This window comes from Sceloporus undulatus, chromosome 1 (assembly GCF_019175285.1).
Source record: "Sceloporus undulatus isolate JIND9_A2432 ecotype Alabama chromosome 1, SceUnd_v1.1, whole genome shotgun sequence".
Lineage (NCBI taxonomy): Eukaryota > Metazoa > Chordata > Lepidosauria > Squamata > Phrynosomatidae > Sceloporus > Sceloporus undulatus.
In genome coordinates, this window is record NC_056522.1 from 339399791 (window position 1) to 339411301 (window position 11511).

The window sequence follows — 11511 nt, forward strand, 5'->3', positions numbered from 1 at the left end:
ACTATTAGAAAGAGTCAGGACACAAAGGCAAATGAGTGTCAACATTTATTGAAACAGAAAATTTCAAACCACTTCACCACTGAATCTTTCAAAGATAGATAATGACAAACTAGTTTTTCTCCTAGTGTGTCAGTGCATGCATATGTTGTGTTCCACTATAACAAATCAACAGCAGTGTTAGCAAGAGACTGACATCTATAGAACTAGCACTGCTGAAAGGGGAGAAAGAACTGGGTTTGAAACTACTTTAAGGCACACTGGCCTACTTGCCCTTCACCTTCCAGGGCAAGATCTGTGTTTAAAATGTGTCTTTGGTTGCATAGCAGGACTGGTGCATATATTGTGGTCTGTAACAGGCACAGCTTGGACAGTGTGAATCCTTTAAGGCACATATATTGCTGTGGAGCACAGGTAACTATCCCTCAACATGATAACCCAGTACTCCACTAGACTAAAGGGGAATCTTGTCTATGCACTTCATTTTCCAAATGCTGAGCACTGCGAAATAATGTAATAATGCTGCAGGAGAGCAGTTCCAATTAACTCAGTGATTTCTTTCATGATATGAACTGGACTTTCATTTCTTGCTTCATAATAGAAGAGTCTCTAAGCTGTGACATGATTCTCTTATGAAAGAGATAAAACAACTCCAGTACTTAGCATCAGCCAAGTGCATAATAATCTACTGAACATTTAGTATTTCTTACATTCAAGGTCTTTATCCTTCTTTTCCACTAAGGAAAGGCACACCAAAGCCTCTGTGTTGTTGGGGCTGAACAGAAGCCAAAAAATTACAACTGATTCAGTTCCAGGAGAATAGTCAGAAAAGAATCAAGTAAATCCTTTATAATGCACTATTTGAGGTAAGAAACCTCCAGGCAGAAAAATGTGCATGTCTGATACAGTTGTAGAAGAGTGAATGAGGGAATCTCAAAATGATTTGTTGAAAGGTGGATATAATATAGGATTACCAAATCAAAAATAAGGGACACTAAGCAGACACAGTTCTAGAATGTTAAGCTATAACATTGTTAAAATAAGGGACAATGGGACTCCCACTCCATGATGGGGAGGTATATAGATGTGTTTCCCAGAGGTCACATCTGTATCAGTCTTACATTTATTAGCTAAATTGTTTAGCAAGGGTATTAGTATCATTTTTAACGGGAAAGGAAAAAATTGTATCTTGAAATTTCCTTCATATACAGCTTAGTACTAAAAATACAAGCAATGCTCTGAAGTGATGTATAATAATCTGCTGCCTGTAATTTGGCTGCATACAGTAATTCTAGTAAAAACAGCATGGCTCCAGGTTCAGCAAGTACTGGATAGGAACAAAAACTCCAAAAACTGAAAAAAGGAGGCTTTCAGCAGCTCACTCTGGTATTCATACTAAGATGACACTACCTGGTGAAAATGCTAAGGAAAATGTGCCTGAGATCCTCTCCCAAATATTCCTTAAGTAAAAGCTATAAATACCTTCCATACAGGCTGAAAGAAATATGGCCAGAACTACATCTAAGACATAAATTTTCTGTTGTGGAAGCTTTCACCCATTTTCAGAACCAGATCTTTTCTAGACTTCCCCACCTGCAAGCAACTTCCCCAACAGACTGGGATCCTGCCCCTCTGAGTTTAGACTGAAAGTATTTCAGTTTGACTCAAAATTTGGGTGCTTATTTTTCCCCCCTCTCCTTTCAGTCGTCTTTCCTATATCAGTTGCCTGATGATGAGCTGACTATTGCTAGTGGCCCAGTGTCACCTTTGGAAAGTTGGGAAAGAAACTAAGGATGTGATGCTGTTGGAGCCACACTTGTGGTGTGGCTATCTCGCCTCAAGGTCACGTTGACATACTGTATACTGTATTTTGAGAGGGCTTGCTGTCAACATGATGTCTGAGCAGACCAAGGATTGAACGTGGGGCTGTGCCTCCCTCTGAATTACCTCCTAAGTCCATAGTGCTTCCCTTCTTGCATACATGGATGCTGTGAAGATCCTGACCTCCTTGTTCACAAAGGACCTGAAGCCAGGAAAGCTGCTCTCTGCATTCAGATAATACGTTGTGAAATTGGATGGATTCCAGTGGACTCAGAAGTTTACAGGCTGAAGCGGCATGACTCAGTTCCCAGGAGACACCAGGAGTCAGAATCCAAGTCAGGTTTTGGATCCATTTCCATCTCTTCTTTGGTGGTCTGTGTGGCTTTGGAATGAGCTTCCAGCTGTCCAGACAGAAAAAGAATCAATGTCCTAAGTAAAATTATGGGTGATATATTACAGTATGAAATATGTCAATCAGATGTCTAGTTTAACTGCAGTTGTGCTGAATTCCTGGTTATTTCACAAATTTACAAAGAATAAAATGATGACATGCATGGGCTCACAGTCATTTGCTCACATTGCCAAAGAAATATTCCTAAAGTTATCTTCTGTTTCTTAGAAACCTACTCCTCAGGAATTTATCTGCCCCTCTCACTAGCTAACTGAGCTCATCTTAAATTCCTGGTATCATAAATGGAATTGAGAGAAAAAGCAAATGTGTTTTGATAATCATAACTGTATACTGACTGCCAGATTGCGGGATTTTCCAAGACGGGGGAAGAGAAATGAAAATGGAACAATGTAGATGAGGCCCCTGTCTGCTTCCAGTACAGGTTGACATGAGCATTCCACACTACCATTGACACAAAATATAGGCCCCATACAGACTGCCCAAATAAAGCTGCTCCGGGTCACTTTGGAGGTATGCTGTTTAAATGATGCATGCATCCTAAGAGTCCGGGAGCTGTGCCAAAGCTGCGCTCCAGTCCTTAGGACTGGATCGTGGCTTTGGCACATTCCGGACTCTTAAATGCATCATTTAAACAGCATATCTCCAAAGTGACCTGAAGCAGCTTTATTTTGGCCTGTCTGTATGGGGCCATAGTCTGCTATCTTCTGGCCAGGCACAAAAACATGCTAACATTTTACCAAACACAGCCCTTTGAAATAAGAGAAACTGAACAAGACCAAGATTATCTGACATTCTTAAATTATTGCACAGCAAACCAGATTCTATATGTATTCAGTTACACCACAATCAAACTATGCAATAATTGCTACATAGTAAATTCTCTTAATGTACATTTCAAAGAACTAAGAATATTCAGAATAATCTGCCTTCTAATCTGCCAAATTCTTCCAATAGAAACCTTACCTGCTGTGTTCCTTGTGTTCTTTTAATGAGACTCTGAAGCTGGGCACTGAGACGGCTGGTTTCTTGGTGAAGTTTTTCCTGGTCAGCCAAGCACTTTGATATTAAGCCACTCAGGCGCTCCACTTCAGCTTGCAGCAGATTACATTTACATGGATTTGGTATTACAGCAGTCTTTTCACCACTACAGGGCTCTGCTGAATCCAGAAGGTGCTGCAACAGATTACTGGTGAATGAGTTTGTATATACACATCTAGATATCTATGCACAATGTGTGAAATCTTTTAAAGTTGTGCTTGCCTATGTCATGGCTGGAAAATTAGAGCAGAACTGCTGAAAACATGGAACTCAAAAGTTCTTAAAATTTGGAAGCAAAATTCTGATCAACTATTGCACTGAAATGCTGGCTCATGTACAACTAACTGCCAGACTCTAGCTATAAACCTGGAATATATTCACCCTTCGAACTGACCAGGTTAGAAGCTTCCTCCTTTCACTTTTATTCCTGTTTCTTGGAGTGTTTGTTAACCTCTACATTTTGCCTTTTCTGAACTGTGATCTGATTTCTGGAAGTGGTGATCTAAAAGTGTCCTTCAAAGGTACTTATTAGACTGTGGCACTGCGCTCTGATAATTTTCAGCAGTCTTCCACTCATCCCACTAAATCAACTGCTTGTGGGTTGTTGTTTTTTACCATTAACCACCATAAAAATATTACCCTCTTCTTGTTTCCTTTGCAACACACAATCTATTTTTGACTAGTCTTATAGTCTTTTCTAAGCACTGTAGAGCCCTTCAGTTTAATAACTTCACTATATTAAATTATCTAACCTTAATATATAACCATTCCTTAAGGCAATCATATACACCATGACCAACTTCAAATTGTCATAAAGAATTCCATATGTTGATAGAGTTTTACATTACCCAGGACCCTGCATTGGTCTTGTTAATATCAACAGGTGTGGGAGGAGCCATGTGGAGTCCCTTCAGCTCATCATAAGGAAGAGTTTCTTTGTCAGATTCAGATTCTAGGCTTGCAAGAGAGGGGGTTTCAGGCATGGGGATGAACTCTGCACTCTCCAGCTCCTAGTCAGAAAGAGATGACAGATTTCCTTCTTTTTCTTGCCCAGAGCTTGAAAAAACTACCTTTTGGCACCAAAACTTTTAGAATACTCCTACTGTCACAAAAAACGTAACTTACACAAACTCTATTTTTACCTATCCACCTTATCATGGATGTAATATAAGAAATATGAAGGAAGGATACAGGTAATTTTCTATTTAAAATATGGATAAAAACTGAATGCAAGTGACACCTGTATAACCACAGAGGGATAGTGAATGTAACTGGGGATGTTACAATACCAGTTTTAAGGTGTGTATTATGAGCACAGAAAACTGCTTACTCCTGAATTGAATACTAGTATCAGAATTGAGACACAATGACATCTTAATTGACAGAATCTTGATAGCAGGGTTTGTTCCCTAACAACATTTTAATAACTGCCAACAGCAGGGATTCAAAGTTTGAAAGAAGCTTCACAACCAAAGTTGCAAAGTCACTGTTGGAGAAAGCCCACTTTTCTTTTACCTTCCCACCCCTACAATAATAGAAGTCCTTACCTTGCGAAGCCAGCTAGGACAAGAGTTGCTAGCAGCACTGCTATCTACAATGGCTTCATTAGCACAGATTCGATCTCCCATTTTATGGTCTGCTTCCATAGTCCCACGGAAACCTCTGCTGGGATCAGGGATATCAGACTCTCTCTCACTGTCCTCTTCTTCTCCTACTTCAGTTGTGGAGATCTGAGCCACTAGCAGGAAAGAATATTAAAAACTTGGTTCACTAAGTTATTTCTGATAACACACATATTGTCAGGCCTCTAAATGGTAGTCATGTAAACAGGAAAAAACATACAGTGAACTATGGAGACAGAACAGTGAACAAGAAAACACTGACTGGACAATTGCCATTCCAGCAGTCCACTTGAGCCACAAGCACTTTAAAACACAGTCCACCGAGACCTCTAAAGATAGAGATGAATCTAGGAACAGTCCCAATATTTATATAAATAAATATTATATAAATATTTTAAAAAATGAGTCCCTCCCCCCATATCATAGGACCTCTGGGCAGCTTACAGTACAGTAATGATGATTTAAACATTTTAAAAACATATTAAACAACTGAATATAGTTGGCCCGTTATATTTGCATGGGGTCCCATTCCACCGCCACCGCCCCCCCACAGATGCCAAAAATGCAGAACCTCAAGTCTCCTTGTTTTTAATGGCACTGTGCTGCATGCTGGTGTGGCTGTGTGCACACATTGCCATTTGGGAGAATGAGACAGGGCCATCTGCACTTGCTCCAATCCACGGTGGCAAGCCCATGGTTAGGGTGGGCCAACTGTAATTTAAAAGTTGAATAATTTGCAACATTAAAACAGTGTAAACGCTTGCATAATACCAATCTGAATGAAATATTAAGCCTCAAAGGCTTTAAGAAAAAGCAATGTTTTAATTAGGTGCTGGAATAAAATCAAAGTTAGCACCAATCAGGGCAATTGGGAAGGGAATTCCAAGCTGGGGAACCTCAGAATAGAAGATGCTGTCCAACAGTGTACTATTGTCACTGTTAAAACCCATAGGGAGGCACCTCCTATTCCTCTCTCCCCTTCTTCAGACTATCATATATAGGGAGAGACACTCCTTCAAATATCGAGCTGAGTCTTTTAGGACTTCAAATGTTATAATCAATATTGTGATTTCTGACTAGAAGTATACTAGCAGACAGTACAATTTCTTTAAAATTGGTCTTATGAAGTTTCTGTAAGCTATTACAATTGGCAATCTAGCTGCAGCTTCCAAACTGTCTTCAATAGGAACCCCATGACAGCAGTCTAATTGGGAAATTACCACTGCATTAACCACTCTGGCCAGGTTATACCTATCCAGGAAACACTATACCTATCACATTACTCAAGGCTGGCCCAAGGTCTAGGAGTTCACTTGGACCTCCAACAACAACAGAGATGAATCTATGAGCATTCTTAAGCAGTGCAATGCTCCTTGATATGGAATGCAATCCCATCCAGGGCAGCTTGCTTATCCAATTTCCACGAACAGGAATCACCAGCCTACATAATCTCTGTTTTACTGGAATTCAGCTCATTTACTAAACATCATTCAGCTCGTTATAGCACCCACAAACTGCTCCAGCATCTGCACAGCCGAACTAATTTCAACAACAGAACCATACTAATGGCCCCAGCCCCTAAACGTCTAATGACCTTAACCAGTGGCTTAACATATGGAACACCATAGCATCCTGCAACTTCAGCAATGAGGATTAACAAGAATCCCGCAGTGCAATTCCCTGGACTGGGTTCATAGATAGAACTGGAACTGCCATAACTCAACGTTTCCTCCTCAAATCCTGCAAAACTAATGCAATAAGATACTATGGTCACTGGTATCAAAAAGCACTGAGATACCCAAGAAGATTGCCACCTTTAACCTGCAGTATAGAATTACAGAATCATATAGTTGGAAGAGACCTCAAGGACCATCCAGTCCTGCCATGAAGGAAGACACAATCAAAAGCACTCTGGGCAGATAGTCATCCAGCCTCTGTTTAAAAACCTCCAGAGGTGGAGACTCCACTATACTCTGAGGAAGTGTATTTCACAACTGAAGAACTCTTACAGTCAGGAATTTCTTCCTGATGTATAGATGAAATCTCCTTTCCTGTAGTTTGAATCCATTGCTCCAGGTCCTAATAGCAGAAAACAAGATTACTCCATCCTCAATATGACATCTCTTCTAATATTTAAACATGGCAATCATGCCATCTCTTCTCCATCTTAAACATACCCAACTCTCTAAGCTGCTCCTCATATGGCATGGTTTTCAGATCTTTTACCATTTTGGTTGCCCTCCTCTGGACACAGTCTAGCTCAGTGATGGTGAACCTTTTAGAGATCAAGTGCCCAAACTACAACCCATAACCCACTTATTTATCGCAACACCCCTCTGGCTTTCTAGTGACAAACTCTAGTGAACTCTGTGTTGGGATGATGGTGCGTGTGGCCAGAGAGGGCTCTGAGTGCCACCTCTGGCACACGTGCCATAGGTTCGCCATCACTGGTCTAGCTTGTCACTATCCCTTTTGAATTGTAGTGCCTAGAACTGGACACTATTACTTCCCTTGATCTAGACACTATACTCCTATTGATGAGGTCTAGGCTCATGTTGGCTTTTTCAATTGCTGCATCACACTATTGAATCATGTTGAGTTTCTGGTCTGCTAAATCCCTTTTGCATGTACTGTTGTAAAATCAGGTGTCACCCGTCCTATATCTGAGCCTTTCATTTTTTCTGCATATGTGTAGTACAGCACACCTTCGGCTTATGCAGGGGGAACCGTTCCGCCCCCCACGTGTAAGCCAAATTCCGTGCATGCTCATGTCAGGGATGATGGGAGTTGTAGCTCTTCTACTCTCTTGGCTTGAACTCACCACCTGGTTGTGCACCGCGCTGACCAGTTTTGGCCAGTGGTTAAAGCTTAGCAGAGTTACAGAGAATAGGCTGAAGACCCCGACAAACTCTCCAAGCCTTCTCACTCTTGCTTCCACAGAAGTCTTCACCCTTCTTCAGGATCCAGCTGGTTCTTGTAGCTTCACCCAAGACACCAAACAACTCAGTAGTCTTATATAAAAGATCTACTTTATTCTACTATATACAGCTCCAAAACTATCCAACACAACAATACTCAACTCCTCACTATCCACTACTACTACCCACTCTACAACCCACAAAATACATTGGGATGCATAGTCATTATTATAGTCAATGCAAGATACCACCCACTGTTGTCTGTTTCCACCCAGTAGGCGTGTACAACATTCTCATTGGTTCTCTTGGTTCATCCTACAATTAATGATTTCATCATCTCAGCCTTGACCACTTAACAATTGTCAGGTGTGTCCAATTATCCACTTGCATTTCTGTCCTTGGCACTCAGGACTTGTTAATTGTATTACCATTTACACCTGTGTCGTTCCCAATTGGCTTCTGCTGAGTCACCCTGACTCTCACATACATCTTTTATTTCATTTACTGTATAACCCATGTTGCTTTTTTCCTTGACAGCTCAAGCCCCACTGGGATGAATGTGGCTTGTGCATGTGGCGGTGCACAGCCCATTCATTCGAATGGGATGTGCCGCCCTGTGTGCTCCCACGTGGCTCTACATGGGTTTGAGTGTATACTCAAATCCGCATATAGCATGCCAGCATATGATGCAGGCGCACTGTACCTTACATTTCTCCCTGTTGAAATTCATTTTGTTTGTTTTGACCCAATTGTCTAATCTGTTATAATAATAATAATAATAATAACAACAACAACAACAACAACAATAAGGTTTATTTGTAATCCACTTTTCCAAAGTATGATCAAAGCAGTTATAGTCATTTTGAATCCTGTCCTCTGGTGTATTAGATACCCCTCCTAATTTGGTGTCTTCTGCAAATTTGATAAGCAGGCCCTCTATTCCATTATCCATTATTTATAAAGATGTTGAATAGCACCAGGGTCAGGGCAGAAGCCTGTAGCACCCTGCTAGTGATTTCTCTTCAGGATGAAGAGGAGCCATTGATGAGCACCCTTTGGGTTTGGTGTATCAACCAATTATGGATACACCTAACAGTAGTATTGTCTAGCCTACATTTTACTAGTTCCTTTGCAAGAATATCATGGGAGACCTTATCAAAATTACCATTTTAGTAGATGAAGGGAATACTGTCGATATAGCATATCTTGATATCAGCAAGGCCTTTGAGTGACTTTGTCCTCAAAGTGTCTAGCAACATTTTTAAGAGCAGGTAACCAAGAGTTCCTGTTCCAGTGTTGTTTTTCATTACCTGATCCTATCAAGCTCATCAACACTCAGAATAACTCTGCTGGGCAGCATAAGGATGAGATAATACAGTTGCCCCTCTGAATCCATAGATTCTGCTTCCACAGATTCAACAATCCACAGCTTGATAATATTTTTTTAAAAAATCCAAAAAGCAAATCTTGATTTTGCCACATTCCGCATCCAAGGATTATGGTATCCACAGCAGGTCCTGAAACCAAACTCCAGATATGAAGGGCCTACTACATAAAGTAAGGCTTTTTTTTGCCAACCACACTGCCACATAATAGGTGTAAAGAATAGTCCTCACTGATCTTCAGTTGTATTCACTCTACAGCCTATGCTACCTGTACTCTAGCCATTGTCCAATCTTTTTCATTGCCCATAGATCTATAAACTGAGTTTCACAAAACTAGATTAAGTACTTGGGAATGATTAGATCAATGTTACCTCCCATTTTATAAATCCCTACCAAGACCAAACTGCCTTCCTTTTCAGTTAGAAAATCCACCAGAGCATCATTTGGATTCCGTAATTCCCCAGGGGCATATAATTTTAGTCAATCCCCCATTACTGCAAGGAAGATCTATTACCAAACTTCACAAGGAAGTCAACTGACTACAACAGCTGGGTTGTTGAATACCCCTCCAAACCAGATCACTCTCCATTCACTCATCAGGGGGAAAAGGTCCCCATGAATCAGGCCAGAGATAAATTGAGGCAGCCCCAAGGGCAGGGTATAAATACCATAATAAATAAATAAATAAATAAATAACCATGAAGTTCTGAACTGGTTCTGTAAGGACACCCTCAGTGTGGAAGTTAGGTGCCACAGAACTACAGTCCTTGGGTGCTCTCCAGCATTGCCTTCTAGACCATCTCTTTTAGCTCAGTGAGGAAGACTGTAGAGCAGCTGGGTGAGCAGCACACAAGGAGTATCTCTTTTCTGTCTCTTTGATCAAGCACATGGTACAAATCCTCAAGGCCTGTGGCAGAACACTATGAGCTTCCTGAAGTGGAAGATGGAATCTTTATAGATGGTAGCAACTCTGCATGCATCATCATGTTGTTGCTGCACTGAGTATCCAGGTGGACAACGTTGGAAGAGATCTACCCATCCAGCTCAGTCACCCAGCTCTCTATAAAGCAGTGTTCAACAAACTTTTTTGGGCTACTGCCCCTTTCTCCTTGGGTAACAACCATAGTGCCCCCCAGCACATATTTTTTGGATATTAAATGTACTGTTCTACTGCAAATTCAAAACAAACAATCTCAGTCACTGCTCCCTTTGCACCCTGTCACTTTGGAAACAGCAACTGAGCAGTTGGCTGAGCAGTGACTGAGAAGCTTCTTGCTTGTGTCAGTCTTGCAGCAAAGGCTGGCACAGGGGAGAGGCTTCTCAGCTGTTGTTTGACTGGCTGCTCAGTCGCTGGGAACAGCACATGAACAGCTGGTTGAGCAGAGACTGAGAAGCTTCTAACCTGGGCCAGCTTTGCAGCAAAGGCCAGTGCAAACAAGAGGCCACTTAGTTGCTGCTCAGCCAGGTGCTCAGTTGCTGCTCCCAGGGCAACCAGATGCAAGGGAGAAACTTCTCCCTAGAGAGGAGGGATTCTCAATCGTTCATCAGGGCAGAGAAAGGCACTGCAGGTGTGTGTAGATGGTTTACAGAGGTCACATGCTCTGTACTGGAGACTGGTGTGGACCAGGAAAGGGAGAGAGTTTAACTACAGGAGCTGCTCCAAAACAAAGGACTCTTTCCAGGAATCAAGCACAGATACTCCTTCCCCAGAGACATATCTTCCCCACACAGCTTCACGTGTCCACTCTCCCACTAAAAATGTTTCTTCTACTACCTCTTCTCTTAGCCTGTCAGATGAAAGAAAGCAGGAGCATGTCATGACCAGCCAGGCTGAGGATTCAGAGGATGAGGCTGAGCCTGAAGCTGAGCTGGGCCCGAGCTCTGCCCTGCCAGCTCCAGCAGAGTCTGTGGTCTGTCAGGAAGCTCAGCAACCAAGCCTCCCGGGAGCAGAGATTCCAAGCACAGAAGACAGAGAGAAGGAGGCCGACATACCTACCTTTAGCTAGAGAAGGTCTGAAAGGGTGTGCCTCCGCTGGTCACGGAGGCTTTATAAAAAACACTCTCTAATCAGCAAGCACCTGTGCTCATGAAACTTGGAAATATAAACAGGTGCAAGACGCCAAGCTCATTGTCAGAGATTATCTGAGCTTCCTGGCGAAAGCACGTTTGTCTCTGATTCCCTTTGTCTTCTTGGCCTGAAACCAAATGCCCCAAATGCCACTAAACATTTGTCCCCTCTACAAGTCTACAGTGCTATATAAATAAAGCATAATAATAATAATAATAATAATAATAATAATAATAATAATAATAATAAT

The 11511-nt window shown here is 41.6% G+C and overlaps 1 protein-coding gene across 2 annotated transcripts in view; it reads right to left on the bottom strand.

Annotated features, from left to right (window-relative positions):
* Positions 1-32: 32 nt before the first annotated feature.
* Positions 33-11511, bottom strand: part of NEK9 (NIMA related kinase 9) — a 53794-nt gene continuing 42315 nt past the window's right edge. For both annotated transcript variants that reach the window (XM_042471992.1, XM_042472003.1), the window contains exons 19-22: positions 4816-5006; positions 4117-4278; positions 3194-3403; positions 33-2219 (exon numbers count right to left, since the gene is read on the bottom strand). In XM_042471992.1, coding sequence (XP_042327926.1) covers positions 2097-2219; positions 3194-3403; positions 4117-4278; positions 4816-5006 — 686 coding nt within the window. In that variant the 3' untranslated portion in view covers positions 33-2096. The remainder of the gene's footprint in view (positions 2220-3193; positions 3404-4116; positions 4279-4815; positions 5007-11511) is intronic.